Source organism: Aphelocoma coerulescens, chromosome 3 (genome assembly GCF_041296385.1).
Source record: "Aphelocoma coerulescens isolate FSJ_1873_10779 chromosome 3, UR_Acoe_1.0, whole genome shotgun sequence".
NCBI classification, from domain to species: Eukaryota; Metazoa; Chordata; class Aves; order Passeriformes; family Corvidae; genus Aphelocoma; species Aphelocoma coerulescens.
In genome coordinates this window covers 6,742,152-6,764,305 of record NC_091016.1, presented here as the reverse complement: position 1 = coordinate 6,764,305, position 22,154 = coordinate 6,742,152, and the positions used below count along the sequence as shown (strand labels likewise).

General features: G+C 42.9%; 1 protein-coding gene and 1 long non-coding RNA gene across 2 annotated transcripts; one reads left to right on the top strand and one right to left on the bottom strand.

Moving 5' to 3' along the window:
* Positions 1-326: 326 nt before the first annotated feature.
* ANKEF1 (ankyrin repeat and EF-hand domain containing 1) lies at positions 327-11,650 on the bottom strand. The gene is made up of 9 exons (XM_069008438.1): positions 11,290-11,650; positions 10,623-10,822; positions 9,460-9,609; positions 8,869-8,992; positions 7,204-8,005; positions 4,388-4,614; positions 2,980-3,146; positions 1,667-1,804; positions 327-629 (listed from the first exon to the last, which is right to left on the bottom strand). The coding sequence occupies exons 1-9, from the start codon at positions 11,633-11,635 to the stop codon at positions 504-506; spliced, it is 2,280 nt and encodes a 759-aa protein (XP_068864539.1). The 5' UTR covers positions 11,636-11,650; the 3' UTR covers positions 327-503.
* A 4,223-nt stretch (positions 11,651-15,873) lies between these two features.
* LOC138107119 (uncharacterized) lies at positions 15,874-17,338 on the top strand. Its single transcript, XR_011149238.1, has 3 exons — positions 15,874-15,956; positions 16,045-16,183; positions 17,272-17,338. It is a non-coding gene; the product is annotated as an uncharacterized lncRNA (long non-coding RNA).
* Positions 17,339-22,154: the final 4,816 nt, after the last annotated feature.

Here is a 22,154-nt window from a genome sequence, read left to right as displayed (position 1 = left end):
GAACATGAAAGAAGTACACTAGGCAGTGATAGTCCTGGTTGTAAATTCTGAACTCTCTGTTGCCTCTACAGACAACCCAGAACACTGCTGTCTTAGCCAATTACTGAATGCTATCTCCATATGGATATATTTAGAGTGGAAGGGTAATGTATTTTCCAGGAAGAAGTTTTGTGTTGAGGTAAAGGAAGCCTTATAAAGCCACACCTTTACAAAGGACGTGTGTGTGACACAACAGTGGCTATTCCATGAAGAATACTGAGCCAGCTCCAAGACTTAGAATCACATGAGGATCAATGTTTTTCCATTTGTTTTTCCAGGCCCTCAAGAAAAGATCCTGTGTAAGCAACAAGATCTATAGAAGAAAACCTTGATATGATTTTCTTTTATCATAACTGAGAAATATTTACTGAGCACTGCACCATTCCTGCCTTGCAAAGGAGTAGCCTTTTACATCTTCGTCTCCTCAAAATATGTGCTGAAGCAGCTTCTTCCAGATGCTGTGCTTAATTCTTAAATTTTCTGTTGAAGAGGGTTGTGAAATCTTCCAAGTGACCATAAAGAGTAGCCCGTTCACGGAGCAATTCTCTCTTTTTTGCAAGCTCTATTGCTGTGGCATCAGGGCTCCATATCTACAAAATAAAGGTATTTGTAGTTAATTTGGATGTGACTTTCACAACAGAAGCATTAAGAAGATACTGTTAGCTGAACAGAGCCGTGTTCTAGCGCTCCTTTCCACCATGAGACATAGAAAAGGAGCAGTGTGGCCTCCCAGCAGAAGATAGGTCAACAGTTTGTGTGTGTATAAACAGAGCATTCTCTTGTTGTCACTTCCAATCTATAACATGCCATGGGCTCTGATTACAGATAATGTGGGAAAGAAGATCTTAAGGTAATTATTTAAAATTATTGAGTTGGGTTCACAATCCTCAGAGTGGAAAATAGTAATTAGCTGTAGAGTCATCAGCTATGTAGCCTCAGTCCTCTGAGACCACTGTAGAAACTAGCACAAATCAGGGTTAGGGAAATTATAAACAAACTCCTAACACAACTGCTCAGCCAGCAGTGGTGTTCTTTTCCTTTTTAAGGAGAAAAAAATATTACAAAAATTACCTCACTGTGATTATCTTGTTCTGTTTCTCAGTTATTTCTAAGCGAGTGTTAACAAGACCCTGACAGAGAAGTTATGTTTCCACTATTCCAGCTCTAGGAAGCAAATATTTAGTGTACTGTGATACATCTCGTTCAGTAACTGTCACTGACATAAGTCATCGTGTGATAACTAATCAAGAGGGCAAGTTAGAAACTGGTGCTCATGCTATGCAAATACACTCCTATCTTTTAAAAGCAGGAGTATAAAAATACATATCATAAATGTGGTTGCATTTTTATTTTACTGTGGCTCCACTTTATTCCTATTTTAAAACTCCATAAGAGCTCGATTTCCACAATAATTTGTTTTATATAAATATATGTGTTATTATATAATATACATCCATGAACTCTTTAGTTTGCTGTTGTTTGATGGCAACCTCTCCAGGCTGTGTCACATCATCTCTAAGCTAGCTGAATGGTGGAAATTTCATGGGGTTGTTCTGGGTTTTGATCCCAGCAAGGTCTACCTTTAAGTTACCATGAAACTGCACTCATGTTTTGCTGCTGTACCTACTTTTCTGGGTCTGAAGGAGATGTCATTTTTGTTTTCTCTCGTTGCCAAAGACTTCCAGTAAGCAGCACTGTCTTTACGGGAACGCTTTATCTTTTCAGGAACAGGTTCTTCCTCAGCTGGCTGAGATACATCTGGAGACTGGAGGGGAAGAAGGTACCAATTATACCAATACATCATGTTCAGAAGCAAGGCATGCATCCTGCATCTCTTGATACTCTGCAACAATGTTTGCTGGGGGAGTATTTTTCTTAATCCCTTCAGAATCTGTTTTTCTTAAAGCTGATTTTTTTAAATCAAAAATTGCAAGGGCCAGCCTTTTCAAACGTAAAAGGCACCTTTCCTCCTTGGGCACTAAAACATTAGCTGCTCTTTATGACTCCCAAGACAATCACCTTGTACCACTGGTGATCCCATCCTCTTCCAGGTGAGGAATAAACAAGCACCTAAGGTTGTCATCCTCCCGCCTCTGAAAGTCCGGCGCTTCCCGGACATTCAAATCCTTTGTGAAAGGGGGATGCCAACATTTAGGTACTGAGACATCTTTATTACACCATCCAGGGCAGTGGAGGACACTTCTAGCCATACAAATACAATTGCACCTTCTGCCTAAATAGCATCCTGGATCTGACTAACAAGTACCACTGCTGAATCAGGAAGGTCTCATCCACAATAAGAGAACCAGGATGTGGTCATGGAGGCTGATGTCAGCTTGGGAATAGGGCAATGCTGAGGTGCTGAAGGCTCGCAGAGGGTGCAGGAAAAGCATTCAGAAATAAAACAGGTAAACATCAGTGTGGGACTTGAGAAACAGGACTCAGGTAAATAGTGGAAGAGGAAGGATATGGGACAAGATGGAAAATAGGAAGTTAGCAAGTTTCAATGAGTTCAACTAGGAGAATAAAATAACCTTTTTATCAGTTTGAAGGGTATTGTTCTTATTTCGTGGAAAAAAAAAGGTGCTCCCTTTAAGAAATTATGGTTACCAGTTGTTCAGTGTTTACCACAACAGAGCTGGATGAGCATATACTTCAGGAGGAGGGAAAAAGAAAAGGAAATCTTTTTCTGTGTCCTGTCAGTGATACAGGACATCACTCTTAATGTGTGTCTGGGGAAGACATGAAGTTTGTGTAATTAGCAAGACAAATTTCAACCGATGAATAAGTTCCAATACTGACAAGAACAAGTACTGGCATCTCACTTTAACAAAGCTGCCTGAGTTACAGCATTAGAGAGAAATGGGTGGCAAAGAAAGGAAAGAAAGAAGCTCCCTGCTAACTGTTAGCAAATCAGTCCTTTGTTACCATCTCTCATACCTCTTTTTTCACAGGTTTCGGTGGCTCTGCTGGTTTTGGCTTCCCACCTTTTGCTGGCTTTGCTTCTTCTTTTTCTTGTTCTTCTGCCAAAATTTGCAGTTGATTTTCGAGCAGAGCAATTATTGTAGCATCTTCAAATACTTGAGCAAGATCAAGAGCAGTCTTTCCTGTATTTAAAAAAAAAAAAAATCTGTGTAAAACATGAAAATTAACTTTGGCACTGGATTATTGCAACTGGATAATGACAGTGCAATCAACTGAATTTAATATGGCCACTATTTTATTAACCATCCCATATACCAGCAGTGTACCTGACATTGGTGTGAGGACCAGCAGTCATCAGCACTGCTCACAGAAATAAGACCTGGCAGAAATGAGCCTTGAAACCCAATATTGCAGGAATTCTTGGATTACTTGCTTAGTTGTTAGTGTTCTGACATTTGCAGCTTAATGCACTGGTCCTGCAGGTTGTCATTTTGATCTCTGAGAGCTGAGAGCATTTAGCAGTAGGAGCTACTTGGTCTGCATTCCTAATCTTGTACTGAGCTAGCCCTCTCCTTCTTCCTGTACTTGCTCTGTGGCTGGCAAGGGAAAGCCCCATGATGTAAATTAACAGCTTCAGTGCTTAATGAAGGAAAAAAGTCTGTCCTGGTTCTTATGAAACTCTGGCTGTGAAGTATCTGTGAGACTGGACTGCTGTGTGAATCAGAACTCCACATGATATCAGAAATAAGGAATACACATCCCTTCTACAAGCAGGGTTTCACTACTAGGCATTTTGGCAAGGAAAGTCTGATGGTGTAGCAGTGTTGCTTCTTCTGTTTAGAGCAAGACCTTAAAAGGCAATGCATGTTAACTGTTTAAGTTACTGTGGAGACAGGGGAAATAACACTGAACTAGGGATCTGCTGCGAGGAGGTGACACTTCAGTACCAGTTCAGATTTGGTTTTCTGTTAAGTATTTTTTTCTCAGGTGTTATATTTACATGTAGAGCAGCAAGGAGGGTTTTTAACCAGGGCTGCCTGTGCCTAAAAATAAATCACCTAAATGGATGGCAGATTATTCTCTGGGCCACAGCTGAAATTTTCTCTCAAATAAGAATAATAACAACTAGATAGAATGTTTTCATTAAAACCACTTATAATTCTGTATGTATCTTGAGAGGAGCAACAGTGTCCTGAATCGTGTAATTAAATTACTTCATGTAATTATGTTACTCCATTTTCTAGGTACATAAAACCCAAGAAAGCTGACTTTTTCAATAATGATTCCACACAGGAGAAAACTAACTGAACCTGTTACCTTCATCCCAGTCCTGACAGCAACCCTAGATGCAGAACAGTTCTCAAAGTGTTCCAGGCATTTTTTAAATAAAGAAACAGCCTATTTTGGAGACATTGCTATTTACCATTGCTGTTTGTAGCTTGGATGTCGGCACCTGCAGTGATTAAATAATAGACCATGTCCAGCCTGGAGGCCTCAATGGCTCTCATCAGCGGCGTGGCATCACCTATTGCAGGGGCATTCACTGCTGCTCCAGCCTTCACGAGCACCTCAGCGATATCCAGGTGTCCATTATAGCAGGCATGATGCAGAGGAGTCCACAGGAAATTGTCTGTTGCGTTTACATCAGCCCTGCACAGGAGTAAGAGCAGTTGTGGCAGCTGAAGCTGTCGAGTACCTGCAGTAACAGCCCCAGCTCCAAGTGCAGTCGGTGGGAACTCCCTGCTGCAATGGCATATTCAATGTAAATAGCTATTTTCATATTGCTACTGCTACTCTGAAACCATTTGAGTCTCTGAATCTGTCATGGAATAGTAATTTTAAGAATGTGCCTGGGTGCTGCTCATGTCCCCCACTAAACCATCAGTGTCCTTTACATGGAGCTTTTCATGGGTATAGGAAAAAACCCAGGCATTTGAACACCTTAGTCCTGTAAAAGGCTGCTAGTGTTTGTGCTCCAGCTTCGCTGAGAATGGCAGAAAGCAGACTAAGGAATTCAAAAAGTACACTTCTGGGCCAAGAACAGGTGCTGCAGAATATGTAGCAACATTGCAGAGCTCGCCTGCACAAGAGGAAAGTGTTCATCTTTTCTTCCAGTGTTGCTGCCCTCTGCCTGCTTCATTTCTCTGCATTGGCTTCTCCCTTTGACAAATGAGTCACAGAAGGTCTGCCTTGGAAATCTGAGCATTGAAAAAACTGTCCAGCTACTGTGTTGCTGGACTAGGATCTGGTTTTGCTCCCAAAGTAAAACTGGGATGTTCTGGAGAAAGCAAGGGCTAGTTCAGGGGAGATTGTTGCAATATGCTGCCTTTGGATGAAGCTGAGAGGAAAAGTGTTATCAGCCCTAGAGGTCCTGAAGGGAGTTAGGGTCACTGTCCCACTTACTCTATGGACAAAAAGCTGCTGTCTTCCCAAAAGACAAGGAGGAAGGGAGAAAGAAGAAAAATTATGAAGGAAGCTGCTTCCAGGGATAACTATTTGCTCTTCAGATCAGGTGACTAAGTCTAGGTAAAAGCATAGATTAATCTGTTCTTCCTTCCTTGTTTAAACTTTTAATCTTTTTCAGAATTCTACCTTTGATGAGATCTCAGCACAGTAAATTCCCCTGACCTACCTTTATTTTATTGCTGTTATGTTTCAGTCACTAAGCCATTATGGTTTATTTGTATGCAGTTTTCATTTGTGTTTTAATTCTCATTAAAATAAGCTCCTTCAGTAATTTCGCTTTCTCTCTCAACCCAACCTCCTTGCCTGCATTCAGACTCTGTCTGCCCCTGAATCCTTCTTCCTAACTTCATTCTAGCAGAAACAAACCAATCAATGGGAACAGGGACAATGCAGCACTAATTTAAAAATTCCTCGGCGTTTTCTGCCCATCAAGCACAGAATTTCCCATCAGACCAAATTTCATTTACTTCTGATTCTTTCTGGAGGAAGACAGAAAGTAGATACCACCAATTTAATTTTAAACCTAATAAATGTTAAACATTTATCTGGTTAAATGTTTTGTTTTCTATTCAATATGTATTTGTGGTTCTGTACTGAAAAGGTTATATTGTAAAAGTATTTGAATGCCCATGCCAAACTACAAGCCCATGAGGCTGAGAGATGCAAACCTAAACACTACTGATAACTTTTCTCTCCATTTTCATTTCTGTCAATTGGAAAAATCTCAAAACTGGTACTATTTTTTTAAGCTAAGTTACTATGTTTCTAGGTTTTAATTGTTAAATATAATGTGACTCCAGTGCTGTCTACTGAGGCTTGGTAAAAGGAGTAGAGATTATTTTGGTGGATTAATTTGGTAGCTCTTACATCGTTATCTTTGGAAAACCTGACTATACACATTACACAGTTTCCCATATGCTCCAGGAATATCAGTGTAATTACCAGGGTGTGTAAAGATACAGGTGCTGTTAGTCTTTGCAGGAACCAGAGCAATGACTGCAGCCACTTTCCCTGAGATATTAATATTAACATGAATTCTATCTATGGGTAGAGAGAACAAGGTTAACATAAATACCTTTGAAAAATGTTCATTTAAGCATTTATATGAAGGATTGTAGGACTGCAGTGGTCTGACAATAAGAGATTATGCTATTACACAAGTATGACTGAATCTTTCTGAAATTGCTTTCATTTTTAAGCTGTCATTGAGATTTTTCACAAGTGTGTCTGCAGGCTACAAAATTGCTGAAGCGCTTCTAAAATGAGGAACAGACTAATTAGTAGCAGGGGCTTCTGATGTAAATCCTGCTGCTTCAGCCTGCCTCAGCTGCAGAAGGAAATGGCAGTTTAAACCAGGCATGTGGAACAGGGAAGTCCAGGATCACCTCGATGGTTTCAGGCAAGTCCTTTGAGTCAGATTTCCCCAAAATCATTCACCAGTTTGAGAGTTTGGTTGTGAGGATTCACTACTTGAGACATGGGTATGAACTCTGCAGCTGACTAAACGTCAACAGTCCAGATGCCAAAAATTTCAGTTCTGGGGAACTTGCCTCTCGGTTGTTTCCATTTCCATGCCAGTAAAACGTGAAAAATAATAAACTAAAGCCCTGTGGCTCAGGATCTTAGGGTACTAACTTAAATATTAAATGTCACTTAAGCAAAAAACAAACCATAGCCTTTTGCATCCAAATATTTACTGGATGTTTATGCTTTTGAAATAAATAATAGCAATTATTTACTCCCCAAATAGCAATTAAATTGAAATTATCTTACCCCTTTTCCAGAAGAAACTCCACAAGAACTATGTTGCCACTTGCACACGCGAGCATCAAAGGTGTTTTGTAATATTTATCTTTGATGTCTATTGGGACACCCTCGTCGAACGCTTTCTGCAGAGACACGAAGTCTCCCGCTCTGACGAGGTAGTTGATATCCATGTAGGTTTTCCTTGGCTCGTCTACGTACCAGGCACGGTCATCGAGCACGGGATGGGCAGATTGCTGGTCCCTTTTGAAACGCTGCTCTTCAGGAATGTTTGGAACAGCCTCAACCATGTAGGTAGGGAAGCCATCTTCCCATAGCGGACGTTCACTCTTTGGAATTACACAAATCGGGACAGGGAGGCCTTTTTTGCCTTTTTTTCTTGGTGGTTTCTTCTTCTTCTTCTTCTTTGCTTTGGGCCCAAAGGATGAGAGCAGAAAGGCTTTCTGTAAGTATTTTGAGCCTTTAAAAAAATCGTCAAGGCTGATCCTGTCAGCAGATGTTTCGTGCTTTTTAGCAAAAGTTTCTAGTTGTTCCTCGTCCACAGTGCCCCAGTGCTTCCGAATAACTGATATAAAATCATTTCTGGATACCATCCCATCTCCTTCCTCATCAATCTCAAACTCCTTGCGGATGGCATCCTCGTGCTGCAAGGACCAGTCATACACCTTCAGGTACCAGGCAAGGGTCTCATCTGGTTTCTTAAAGGCTTTTTCAGCTTTGCGCAATACTGCCGCTGCTGCTTTAAAGCCAGCGTTCTTGGCAGCCTCCCTGGGGGTCATATGTGCCAAGTTTGTCCATGTAGGATCACAACCTAGAAATATGGACACAATTTGGCTGATAATGCAGTGGAATTCCTAATTATGTAATATAAGAAACTTGTAATCCACAGGCAACTCATTGCCACAGGCCTACAATTTTTTACTGTTTCAGCTATAAATAGCGATAGTAGGTGGAACCACATCATTGATCCTAGACTGGAAGGTCAGCCACATGTCCATATTTGTTTCCCAAAGGGAGAAGCATTGGGCAACCCATGCTCTATTTATTCATCCACTCATGAATATGTATAGAAAGACAGAAGTTCAGTGGAAACTTTACATTTTTAAAGTGGTGAGCAAGGTTAAGAAGAAGCAAACTAAGATTAAAATGTTACTTATTTCTATACCCAAACATTACAATTTGGCAATGGACCACTAGTTAAATGTTTGATTTAACAAGAACAGAATATGGGATTTTGCATGGTCCTCTTGGATCAAGCCTTGAAGTGCCATGATCATCTGATTAAGTCAGGAAAGGATCACAGCTGCTTCAGGGCATGTTTCAATACCCACGGGCATGAAGTTTTCCTCATGAGTGCAGAGATTTTTTTTTTTAATGATCATCAAATCAAAAATTTATTTCTATTGGAAGTTTCAATACAAATACATCTAAAACCAACTAAACCCAGAACCACTTAATACTGTCCAACACTAAGTCATACAAATCCCTGGTGCTTCTGCTGCTTCAAGAATCTCATCCACAATAGATAAGAGCCTCTGTTAGGCCCCTCTGAATGAGAATTTTGCCACAGGGTACCCAAGAGTCAAATCCTTCAGAAATATCCAAATGAAATCTTTCCTTTAGCACAGAAATAGAATATAGATAAAGTTGTAAAGTAACTTAGTTTTCATGTACCTCTTTGTCCTATATACCTGCAGCAATCTGCAAATCCTCCCTCGGCAGCATAATGAAGTGGTGTGTTACCATTCATAGCAATCAGTTTCAAGTCTGCATTATAACCTGAAATAATCGTCAGAATCTAGAAAAACAAACAGAGTCCCACCAAAAATCTTGTCTGTTTCTTAACACGTGAAAATGTGAGATTGATTTACAAATAAATGCAGTATCTTACATTCCCATTTTAATAATGAAGTTCCCTCCCATGTCCAGCTGGTCAATGCACGTATAACATTAATGTTTTCTACAGTATTATGTTTATTTAGCTGATGAAACAGAAACCTTGTACAGTTGTAGACCCAAGGAAAATCTTCATTCTTGACACCTCAATGTAAGCCCCTGTGTGGCCTATCACTGCTGGATTCCCTTTGATACTTAAAAAGAATCTGCTTTTGATTACTGATCATTATGCTTCGATCAGCTGAGATAATGGACTCGAAAAAAACCCCAAAAAACACACTCCAAAAAACCAAAACAAAACCCCACAACAACAAAAAACCACCCAAGTTTGGCTTTGCAGCAATGCTTTAGCACCACAAATGTTAATACCTCAAAAAAGCCTCCTTTGGCTGCGAAATGTGCAGCACTGTGTCTTTCAAAGTCAAACAGGTTCGCGTCAGCTCCCCTCTGAAGCAGATCACGCACCACCTCGACAGCTCCTTCCCTCGCAGCTTCCATCACGGCTGTGCGCCCCGTGGCCTGCAGGGGAGCACAACTCCGAATTTGCTCCGTGTGCTAAGGCTGGAACAGTAGCATCTGACCGTTCCAAGCCGGCATAAAAGTGGAAGTCTCCTTTTAGTTATTACTGGGAAAACGAGACAAGCCTAATAGTTTCAAAGATACTTGCAGGAGAACTTTCAGAATCCAGTCATAGTGCTGCTAAGGTAGAGTAGCCAGATCCCAACAAGTCAAGTACATTGAAAGCTTGAGTTCCTGAATAATGTCCATGAAAATCAACTCCTTAGTTAAGGAATCCTTTATTCTGAGGGCATGTTCTCATGCATGTATACAACATTTAACACAAAATACCACCTCATCTTATGAAAGAAGGAGCATGAGCAGCTATTGCTGGAGGAGTGCTATGGGAAAGGCAAAGCAACCAGGGAATTTCACTACGGTTCTGTGAGGAAAAGTTCACACTCTAAAACATTAATGTTGTCTTTTCCTAGATAATAATGGATTATCCCTTAAAGGGAAGGTATGAGCTCCTTGATTTGTCAACAGCACAGAGCTTCAGTCTTTCAGGTATTTGTTAAATTACGGAAGCAAACAAAGTGATTAAGACATACAAAACAGAAAAACATTTCTTATACCTCGTTCCTGCCTTGATTGCACATCAGGTTTTTCCTAACGGACTTACCTTTTAGTGAATATTATTCCAACTCTGAAAATCTAAGGACACATCAAGGCAAATTACAAATCAGCACTGCTCCACTGAAGTACAGTGAACTGCAGCTCCTAAGAGCTGGCCCAGTTACGTTTAAGTTCGGGGAAATATTTGCACTCTAAACCTACAAAAAGCTAAAAGAAGACTTAAATCCCCCTCCTCCAAAAAAAGGGGTGGTACGGAAGAGGGGAAGAGGTATGGCCGCAGAGTTAAGCGATTTTCACTGCTTTATTATTTTAATGTGAGGATTTAAGTCATGTACTCTGCTCATCTGGTATTTATTCTATATTCCTGTATCTGTTCTTAGTTACAGAAATGCTCATACCGGGTCTTTTGCATGGGGATCTGCTCCTTTCTCCAAGAAAATCAGGCATATTTCTTTAATCTCATGAGCTTTCTCACAGGCTTGTAGAAGCACAGACCTCCCAGTAGTAGTACAGTTGTTGACATCTGCACCATATTCCAAGGCAATTTGCAGGCAGTGGGAGTGGCGTACTGTGGGTGAAAGGCAGTAAAACAAAATACCTGCAAAGGAAACCAGTGGGGATTAGGGTGCAAAAGAAAATTACTAGAAGGGTTATGAGAGTGTGAGCTTCACAGCGGAACAGTCTGCAACAGAGACCCCTTCACTGAGGGTATATCCATGCAAAAAAGGCTTCTACTTCAGAGTCAGTCTTTACTTGGGGAGTAAACCAGAGTTTAGTATGTCACAGGTCATGGGAGGAATGTTATTCTCAGTCGTAAGTTACCTCTCCGATCTGTACTCGGAAGACTTATAATTTAAAGGCCTAGACTCTTCAGGGAGAATTATTTTCATTTCCATCAGAGCCAACAGCTTTCCATATGGCCAACAGCTTCTCTTGGGCTGTAAGGATTACCCTCGACTGTGGTTCCTCTCCACAGGTGGGACACATCATATGCAGTAAGCGTGTCACACAGTTAAGGGATCACTTTATGGTATTTCTGGTCTGATAAGGTTCCTTCTCACTCACCTTTCCCTTCATTATCCACAGCAGTCATGTCTGCATTAGCTTTTGCTAATAATTCCAAAACCACCTCATGGCCTAGCTCAGCTGCCCTCATGGCTGGAGTGCGTCCCATCTTGTCATGGACATTTGGACGAGCTCCGTGTTCCAGCAGGAAGCGGCACATTTCAATGTCATTTTTCATGGAGGCCAAGTGAAAGGCACTATATCCTTCCTTAGGCTCTGTGTAATTAATGAGATCTGGGAATCCTTTCTGGATCAGATTTTCTATTTGCTTCTTGTCTTTCTCGTGAACACACTGAAGAAGTTTGTAGATCTGCAATTTTAGAAGTCTTTTATCTACTGGTAACATCCCAGGATAGGGAAGACTGTCTTCTCTCAAGGAAGTATTTTCTGTGTGGGGAGAGAAGAAAACATGTAATCTCAGAGATGAGATTAAATGACATGCCAGTAAAACCAGGAATCAGACCATACTCACAGCATTAAAATACCCACTTTACCTTGACAGAACACTAGGCTTTGAATTAATTTATCTTTTATTATGGGCAGCACGTATAGACACTATATAAACCCAAGCAGCACCTTGCAAGATTTTTCTGTCTAGTCATCCAAGTGTTCTGAAGAACACCCAAATGTTCAAGGAGAAAATCAAGTTAAGAAGCTGTAGGGTAACTGCTCTCCATTCAAAGAACTGTTATAATCTACAATTACTTGGAAGCCTAGGGGGAGGCTGTTCATCTGTCATTTTCAACGGGAAAAAAATTGTAAGACACTGTGTCCTCTGCACTTGCTGAAACAAAAAATTGATACTAAAATTGATACTAACATCACCTCATCAGTGCCTGAGCAATTTCCTTTTTTTTTTTTTTTTTTTTTTTTGGTAGCTGATGCATGAACTTTCTGCCAGCCTATGTACATACATAAAAGAGTAAGTAGAATATCTCTGCAACAAAAACCTTGGGGAAAAAAAGATGCAGATAGCGGGGCACTGGTCTGGGAAAAGGTTCTTCCAGGTCATGCATCACATGCTTCTTGAAAAAAATGCAGTGCAGGACTTGGAACTTGCCTCAATTCTTGCCTCAATTCTGGATGTTTTTTGGGTTTTTTCTTTTAGGTTTTTTAGCCTCTTTTAGCTAGTCTCAGCACTCGTGGCTGGAGGGTCAAGGAGGGTCAGACACTATAGGGACCATTTCTGAAGCTTGCCTAAGTGGATAGGAAGCTTTCTATCAGTTTCAACAAGCCTTGGGTCAGCCCATCCTCCAGAACTCTTACAGGACATGCAACAAAAACAGGTGGAGGAACATCTGTTAGAGAACACTTAGGGTTTGGTTTGTTTGGGTTTATTTATTGCAATGTAATCTGTAAATGGGACCACTCAGCATCTCCCTGGCTTCTGCTGGGTGCTTTGTTGATGTCCATGAGAAGGTGAGATTGAAGAGAGGGATGAAGAACAATTCCAACAGACTTTCTGAGGCAAGACCTTCCATTCTGTAAAGGAAGCCTGAGAGAAAACTGCAGGAAAAGCAGAAAAAGAGGACTGAAGGTGAATCATGTTGGGAATAGATAGAGAGGTAATTTTTGTACCACAGGTGTAACATCCCAGTTGTAGTTTCTGTAGCTATTGCCTTTCATTTCTTTTGCAGTTCCGTGGCCAGCATTGCTTTGGAACAACAGAGATGGGGTCAAGTTTACTGTTGATAGGTTCCTGAGAGTTGTCCCTTTTTTTTCCCTGCCAGACAAGGCCCTCAGCTCCCTCCCTGTGCATACAGCCATGCTGGGAGACGATGCTATTATTAGAAGCTGCTCCCTTGCAGAAGTGTTTGAGTGGGTATTCAAATGCAAAGACTTTCTCCTTGCAATGAAATCTGGTCTGAATAGGTCAGCTGCTCTCAGATGTTGTCCATTTAAACATGACATTACGTAAATTCTTTCCTGTTTAGGTCTTACAAAACCCTCATCCTGATCATATGCAAAGTATATTCTTACATTGCACAATGAAATAATTAAGCAGCAATAACTTAAATCTGTCACCTGTGGCTTGTTCATTCTCATCCCTCATCATGATGTGCTTCTTGTGGCATGCTGTCCACGGAAAGGGAATAAACGCAGACATTTTTATCCTGCTGACAGGAGTTACAGCTATAGCAACCCCGTAGTCCTAAAGCTTAGAGCTGAGAAATAAGGCTACTTCAGAGTAATCCCCTGCTAGAAGTGAACACTAGAGTCCCCACAGAGCCTGGCTTTTAGACCCTGAAACCTTAGGAAGCAATTTCTGAGCAAATCCTCAATACAGGAAGTTTTTTTTTCTGGCTTCTGAGTATAGGGAAAAGGTGTGATGTAAACTCTGCAGGGGCTGTGAGGAGGAGCAGCAGGAAGGTACTGCAGGAAAGGCTCTTACAGTACTTACACCACTGAAATTCACTGAAAGAAATGTTTTTAAAGCTACTTAGATGGAACTGACAAGCTTAAATGTTCTCCCATGCTCTTGTTCCACTTCCTACCATCCTGCAGTTGTAAGGAACTTTGGTTTACTTCCAAAAACTTTCTTCCCACTGTTATTCATCATTTGCACCTGGATTTTGCACAGCATTTTTTCAGGAACTCATTTAGGAGTAACTTGCATTTTCTCCCCTTCTTTCTCCCCCTGAAGCTGCAAATACTGAAGAAATGACATTCTCTTTGGACACAGGTTAGTAATGCCACAGAACATGAGCAGAACTGCAGCTGGTAAAAACCTGTTAGTAACTAACCTTCGATGAAGGCACAAATGGATATAATATTCAGTGCATATGGATTTGGATTTATTTCATGGATTATCCTGGAGATTCCTTGAGGTACTTGCTCCCTATAACCTCTGCCCCATGCAGGACATGAGATTGATGGCACACCTTACACTTACTGTACACTTTCCTTTTTGCTCCCAGTGTAATCCACAATTCAGTACAATCTGAGTCCTGATCAGATTTTTTCTGGTGCTTTTGAGATGCTTACCACAGTATTCTTTTAATATTTCACACACAGTAATACAATTATTGTCATGAACATAAGTGAAATTGTTTTTATCACAACAGTGAAGTTTGTTGTTATCACAATTCAACCACCACTGAGACCTTACCCAGTTTAAAGTCTTTGCTTCAAAGCATTAGGAACCAACAATTTACATGAAAACAACCATAACATTTTAACTGTTACAGTTAATATTTCTTTGCAGCATTTGTTGAAAGGGACTGGATCAAGTTTTATTAGAAGCTTCTAAAGTAGCAGAATCAAAGAAAGACAGGTGGGATGAAAAACCCTACCCAGAGTCATGTAAAGTTATAAGCAAGGGGAAAAGGCTTCTAAAATGAAAATACAACTGCAGCATCTTGACAATTTTTATTAAGTAAATACTACCAACCCTATGTACTTCATAGATTTTTTTTATCACTTCACGTGTAACAGATGGTTTAATGGAAAATGAGGGATTGTTAGTGTGGCTTTGAGACAGTCATGCTCTGGGGAGGGCTTCATGAAGCCAGGATGACAAATCCCAAGCTGTAACATTTGCTTAGCAACAATTTTATCTGTTGACAAACATCAACAGACTCGCTACCGTCATTCTGCCAGCTTGTGTCATTGTTTTGATTGAAAGCATGAACTCATTCCAAATCCAGATTAATCCTTTTCTCGGTACACCTGGTATTAAGAAAATCGTTTTAGTCAGATTCCTGTTTTCCCACAAAGCTTTCCAAGCTGTGATGGAGGTAGATTGATAGAGAGGGAAGTTGTAGTAGCTGGTGAACTCACTCCCTGTCTCCCAGTCAAAGCCTGGTGCCTGACTGCTGCTGGAAGCACTCGTGACTCCTTTAAAGTTTGCAGCGTTTTTCAGTTCAGTACCAACATTTTCAGTTGAAAACATCCCTTTAATTATCACTATTCACAAACCAGTAAACAAAATTTTCATGTGTTTTATCTTTAGTGAAAGAAAATAGCTGAGCACTTTCTAAATTTAATCCCTTTGCATGCTGGGCACAGAGATAAGCATGAGCCCTATATGTCAATATAAAAGGAACCAATATGGTAACAGTGCCATGCTATATTTACAGCTTTATGTGAATAATTGCACTGAATTTTTGGCTGTGACTAATGCTTAATAGGAGTGATGCAGCAAAATCTTCCTAAAACTGAATTCCAGTATCATGAATGGCCTACAATGCTGTGGTTTTTTGGTGTTAATTCTCCAGAAATGCCTTGCCTTGCGCTGCAGCATAGCTGAGCACAGTGATGGGCACTTAGGTCTGAACTGAGCAGGTTTCAATGTCGTGTGGACATCTCAGCCCAGATCCAGCCCTTTGGGAAACAGGTCCCAGACCTGAGCACTGTAAAGGCAGGCCCAAGGTTATGGCTGGGCTGGATCAAAAGATGTGCATCCTTTTGTCTTCAGCTTGCCTTGCGACTTCCAGTCACCTCAGCGTCCATCCAAACTGGGATGTAATCGAGCCCAAATTGCCAGCGGCAGGCAGCCCTCGGGGCCAGCCAGCACCTGGCAATCGGGTTTGTGAGCAACACCTGCGGGGACGGGGGCTCAGGGGAGGTGGCTCCTCAGCCAGGAGCAGAGCTGGGCTCCAGCAAAGCCTCTGGAGTTCTGGGGAGCTGGGCATGAGGTGCTGCTGCGCCCAGGAGCAAGGAACAGGGTGAGCGACCACTCCTGCCCAGGGCCCTGGAGAAGCCAGGTAGTAGATAAATACGGTGTTGGTTTATTTTCCGGGGGCTGCGACTCAGAGGAACGGGCAGCCTGTAGAGGAGACTGGCTTTAACGGGAGAGAAACTGCTGGAAGGGGAGGATGCTGGCGAGCTGGTGATGACCCAGTGTTCCCTGCCAAGGACGCGCTGGTCTGACCGTGCTGACACCCGAACTGAGGTAACTGCCCGCGGCGAGAGGTGAGGGCCGTGAGGGGGGCGATGTGCACCGTATCTCTGTCCGGCTCAGCCCTCACAGCCCGTCGGCTCTGCCCCAACCCCTCCGCAGCGCCGGGGAGGCGGCGTCCCGAGCCCCGCCGCCCTCTCGCCACCACGCTCGGCAGCGGCGGCGGCTGCGACCCTCGGCAGCCCCGGGCACTCACCTGAGGAGCAGGGGGACGCTGAGGACCCGGGGCCCGCAGCCGGACCCCCGTCCGCCGCAGCGGCCGCCATGGCCGCCATGGCCATCTCCGTGGCAACGGCGTCGGGCGGGCGTGAGGCGGCACGGCTTCCCCTCAGCCGGCGGGGCCCCTCAGTGCCACCGGATCCCCTCAGTGCCACCGGATCCCCTCAGTGCCACCGGATCCCCCCAGCCGGCGGGGCCCCTCAGCTCGGTACAGACCAGCGCCTCGCCGCCCTCCGAGGCGCCGGGGGTGAGGCGGGCACACGGGAAGGACTTGGGTGTCGTGGGCTTGTCGTTTTCTTGTTGCTGACTTACTCGCCAAGCCTCCTTTTCCTCCCCCATGGGAAGCAACGCTGTATGGTTGTTTCACCTCCAGACTTTACTGGAGTCGCCACAAAAATGGAGTGGCAAGGTCTGTGTATCATCCAACTGCACAGCTCTCCCTACAGGGTTTGTGTAGCACAGTAATGTAAATGAACTTGGATGGGAATGTGATCGTTCACAGTCCAGACTGGACAGAGAAACCTGTTTATTAACAGGAGAAAAACGCCAATGAATGGGGGGAAACGCTCAGAACTTGTCAAATGAAGCCTAAGTCATTCTAAAATGTAACAGCACTAATCCTGGGACTGCCCAAGCTCTCTGTGTCTCCTTTCTGTCCATTTCCTTTAGTGCCAAATTTCCAAATACCACAAACCAACCCTCAGTGCTCCTGCCAGGCTCAATAGTCATGTAGTAGTCATAACTGCACCCACACTGTCTGTCTTGCTCCTGGCCAAGCCTGGCTGTTGAATTATTTTCAAATCACCTCTACAATTAGGAAATTTTAAAAAAATTGGGTTTTGACGTGAAATCTCTTCTGCCAGGGAAGCGGTGACGCAGCTGGATGCATGTCCAACGGCATGGAAAGGCGTTTGATGAAAGCCATGGGACTCTGTGGTGAGTCACAACAAGAGAAAACATTGTTTTAGCATAAAGTTTCATTACTTACCCTGCAAGGAGTGTCATTTGTACAGCAGCTATTTTGTGTTAGCACTCTGTGGTGCAAATTGGCTGGATTGGTAGTGATGCACTGTAATGCCTTGGTGGATTGCTTTCCTCTTCGGAAAACGTAGCATCCAGAGCCTTCTCTTTCTCCTTGGTTGCACTAAATGGTTGATGAAGACATGGCACAGTAGAAAATGTTTCCCCACCTGTTCTGTGTAAGATTTTTGCTTTTGCTGTTGCCACAAATAAGGAGACACATGTCTTGGGCAAAGGCCTGGGGTAAATTCTCCTTTTTCACTTTGTTGAGCAGCACACATTAAATTCCCATTAGAAAAGCCAGCACATTGTAATTTGAAATTTGGTCCAATATGAAAATATTGGACACAATATTTTCACACACACAGTACAATACACACACAGTAATTTGAAATTTGGTCCAATATGAAAATAACTGAAGATCCTGTCTGAAGCATCTGTAGGCCTTGTCTCTGGAAATTGTGGAAACACTGGAACCAGACTACAACGAGTCTGGGTACTTGGTATTTTACCCCAAATGTGAATGTGCATGTAAGTGCATGTGTACATATTTAATTTTTATACTTGATTTATTTTCTCATGGTGAACAGCTTTCCATGAGGTTTTTAAGAGTGATAATGAGGATTCATGATGCAAGAAGCAAAACATCCTTTTTCAGCAGCTGAACATCATATTGGATTGTTCCAAGCAATGTGGCTTCAAGAGCAGAGGTGCTGCTCTGGTATTAGGGTACTGCAACATCTCCAAAATAAATAGGATTAAAATCCTCTTAGAGAAATTCAGAGTAGTCCCTGCCTATAGAGATAAATAAAGCTCACCAGAGAAAATTATTCCAAGGTCTGAAGCCTCAAGCTGCTGGGTGCTTTTTGGCTGACAGCTCAGTTTTGGAGGAGTGCCAAGCTACTGCAGGAATGCAAGTGGGATGGCGCTGGTAAAAATGTAACTGACTGCACTAAGGAAGGAAAGGTGTAAACTGCCCGGAGCTTTGAACATACCCTGGAGCTGACAGCTCCCAGAGCCAAAGCTGGGAGACACGGCACAGCACAAATGTGGGCACACTGTCCACGTGCTCTGGAACAGCCCCAGGTGTGTCACTGCCGGAGTCCTCGCCTGAGGGCGGTGCTGCCCAGAGCTCTGATGTGCTGGGAGCTAGGGCAGCCTTGGGGCTGCTCTGTCCTGGATGCTGTAAGCATGCCCCCTCCCTTCCCACATGGGACATCTGTCACAGCCAGGAAGGAGCTTGTGGGACAATCCGAGAGGTGTTCCACTGGCTTCGTAGTTCCCTGGATGAATGCAATCTGTGGAGCCCACAGCAGATAGGTTTTGCCTACTGTGTGGCAAATAATGAGAGTCTGATAATGAGATCACCACTAGTAAATAATTTCCAAATCAAGATTATTCCAAAGAACATTTTTTTTTTTTTTTACTGAGGAGCATATATGTTTTCCTCATGTTTTATACACTCCTGAACATTAACCTCAACTGTTCCTGCAACACACGTTCTCCACCATGATATGAAATGCCCCCATTACTGACATGCTCACTGTGCAGCTCCAAAATCATTTCATTACACATGAAAACGTTTCACTGCTGAATGGGTGCTTCCAAATATTCAAAATACAAAGGCTGTGAAGTTGGTTTTTTTTTTTGTGCTAGCAGAAGATGCCAGGCTGAGAGCACTACACAGTCCCTCCTGGAACAAGTGGAACAATCCAGCCACCATCCTCTGTTCCACTTGCTGTCCCTGTATTGAGCTGGGTTTTTTTCTGTAGCTGGTAAAGCACAAGGATGCAACAACTGTCCCACAGCTGACCTCTGGAGGGAGGCTGTGCACCACAAGGGCACCAAGGCTGGATGGCACTGGAGTTCTGCTGTTACCACTGGGACTGGGCTGGTGACAGCCTGACTTCAGCTGCAAGGTGGGCTTGAGGATTGCCTGGTTTTTACTTAAGCCTTTTATTGTGGAAGTAATTATCACTGTTACTCATCTCTCAGGATTCTGATGCTACTGCAAAAAAATCTGCTGTGTGGTGCATTCCACCCAAAATCTCCTTGTTCAGATTTGCCAGCTTGGGGGAATGACACAAATTTACACATTTGGCTAATTCTGAAGGTCATCTGGGGAGCTGTTGTGGGGGCATTACTCCAACTGTGCCCTCTCAAGTGAGGGAAATAGTCTTCTCCTTGAGACAGTCTTTATTTCATGCAGCAGTACAGCCACCTCAGAACTGTGCTGGCAGGTACCACCCAGCTACTCCTCCTGTATTTCCTGGGATCTGCTCTGTTTCTGGTTTTGATGCCACTGGATGAAGCCGTTGGTATCACTCAGATCAATGTACAACTTACTAAACTGGTTTAGCTTTTTTTTACTCTTCTTTATACTCTAATTGCCTAATGTCAAAACCAACATTCATCCTTTCTACCAATTAATACACATTCTTAGGAATAGGCCTTTTCATCAAGGAGAAAATCCATGAAATAACTGTTAAGTCCCTGATACTCTATCCTTGGAGAAGAGACTTGGGAGGAATGCTGCATTTCTTTTGGGGTGGTTGTTTTCAGGGGAAAAAAAAATCCCAAATTGTCAGCAGGGCTTATAAAGACAAATAGTGATAAATGCTGAAGCGTTTTGCCAAGAAGTTCTCTGTTGAATGCAACTGAGATGAATGCTATATAGAAAAACAGTCCCAGGAAAGGGTCTGCAGCAAGTTAGCTGGGTTTTGGGAGAGGGGCATTTCAGATATGAGTAATGTAAATAGAGGTTTGGGTGTTTTTGGTTTTGTTTTTTTTTTTTTTTTTTGGGGGGGGGGTTGGTTTTTATCTTTGTCACCTAAATTTTTCCTAAAACACTATTTCTTTTTTTGGATGCTGTAAATACAGGCTTCTTGTATGCCCCTGCACTTCAACCTGACTTGAGGTAAAGGGGATTTCAGGGTTACTGAGGAAGAGGGAGGCACTCCTCAGTCAGGGATGTGGCAAAGTAAAAAGGAATGGTGGGGCAGTCCAGCAACTGTGCCCTCCCAGCATGTGCTTCCCAGGTACCATATGGGGTAGGATGAGGGCTGGGATCCCTAGAGTCAGGGGAGCTTTCCAGTGCCACAGAGCAGGGCAGGAGTTCAGCTGAAGAGCTGACAGCTCTGGAGGTCCTCAGTTTGTCACTCACTTGGTTAGCAAGGCTTGTTCACTAAAACCTTCTGGTTTGATCCTGCAACTTCTGTACCCTACAGGACTTGTGGAGGAGGGAATGCTGCACCCCTTCCATCACCATTTCCTGTGAGGGTCTCTTTTCTACTAAGCCCAGGGATTCTGAAATCATTCCTGCTACTTATTTTCATGTTTACTTGTCTAACACTGTGCCTTGGAACACGTATAACTTAGTGGGAGGATTCCAGATGACTTCAATGGGATGTTCTGTTAATAACAAGCTCTGATTCTCTGGATTAGTTCTTTATCTGCAGATTATAATATTAAAAAGCTGAGGGGAAGGAATAAAGATTATAATTTTGTAGCATTTTTCATTTAGCTTTCAGGCCGATGGTTAGACAGCAATGAAAATACAAACTGCCTTCATTTGTCCCATCAGTTCTAACTCTGTCATTGTATCCCGTTAAAAATCCTATGCCCTGCAAGTTCTCAGTTTTCAAGGTGAAGGAATAAATGTTCTGGAGTCTTTCTCATCTGATGTTACATGAGGCTGTTGAAATATTGATCTCATGCTTCGTCCTGTACATGGCAAATAAAGGAGGAATTTCCAGTTGGAAGTTATTTCATGTCTGTGAGGCAGATCTGGTGGTGCTGGCTCTCAGCAACTTAGTGCCGTAGCTTTTAGAAATGCAAATAGAAGGGAGACAGTGTAATGGAAAGTGACATTGGTTTGGGGGCAGAGATCAGCACATGTACCCTGGGCCTGATGGAGAAACATCTGGGTTTCAAAGCTGCTTGTGGAGTCCAGTGCTACTTACTGTGAGGAAGGGTAATCTGCACAAAGAACAGCTAAGAGCATGAAAGCAATGCTTCCAAAGCAATGCAGGGCTGCTGAAAGCCCTGAGGTCAAGCAGGGGGAATTCCTATACAAGAAATTGATTGGTTCAGTTGGAATAAGCCTCGTTCATGTTCCCTTGCTTGGCCTTGCTCAGTTGTGGTTAAATGAGGAGAGGGATGATAATCATCTGATTATCCTGCTATTGACAGTCTGTGTAACAGTGGGGAGCCCAGGCTTGTCCTCTTGCCAATGCCAGCTCCAGGGATGGGTTCAGCATTTGGAAAGAGAAATAACATGTTCCACGATCTCCAACAGGTGCAGTGGCTGTTCCACTGCAGAGTGTACCAGGAGAAGCTGGAATTGTCACTCTGTTGGCTCATCTCGCCTATGTTCCTGACTCACACTGCCCAAATTACCCACCATGAGAGAGCACAAATTTTCTCAGTAATTAATTAAATATGTTAGGAAAGACTTCCCAGGTACAGGATGCAATGTCTGCTTCAGATGAGGAAGTTAACTATGTCAGCTTGCAGCAGAGTCTTTGGTTTGATATGGGAGACCTGGCATGGGGGAGGCTAATGCTCAGTGCTGCTGCCCTGTATCTATCAGTGCCACAACAGTTGATCCCAGCTCTTCTGGGATCTTTTCGCCCCAGAGTTCTTGGATTTTGTGCAATACCACAACCACGTCACATTTAAAATTGTATATGTGTGAACCAGCAATCTTTTCCACAACAATTAGTAG

Coding starts and splice junctions, on each gene's coding strand:
- ANKEF1 (XM_069008438.1), bottom strand. CDS start 11,635: ATGTTACCAGTAGATAAAAGACTTCTAAAATTGCAGATCTACAAACTT. Junction 10,823..11,289: donor TGTGGATAATGAAGGGAAAG/GTGAGTGAGAAG, acceptor TTTCCTTTGCAG/GTATTTTGTTTTACTGCCTT. Junction 1,805..2,979: donor CGAAACCTGTGAAAAAAGAG/GTATGAGAGATG, acceptor CTTCCCCTCCAG/TCTCCAGATGTATCTCAGCC.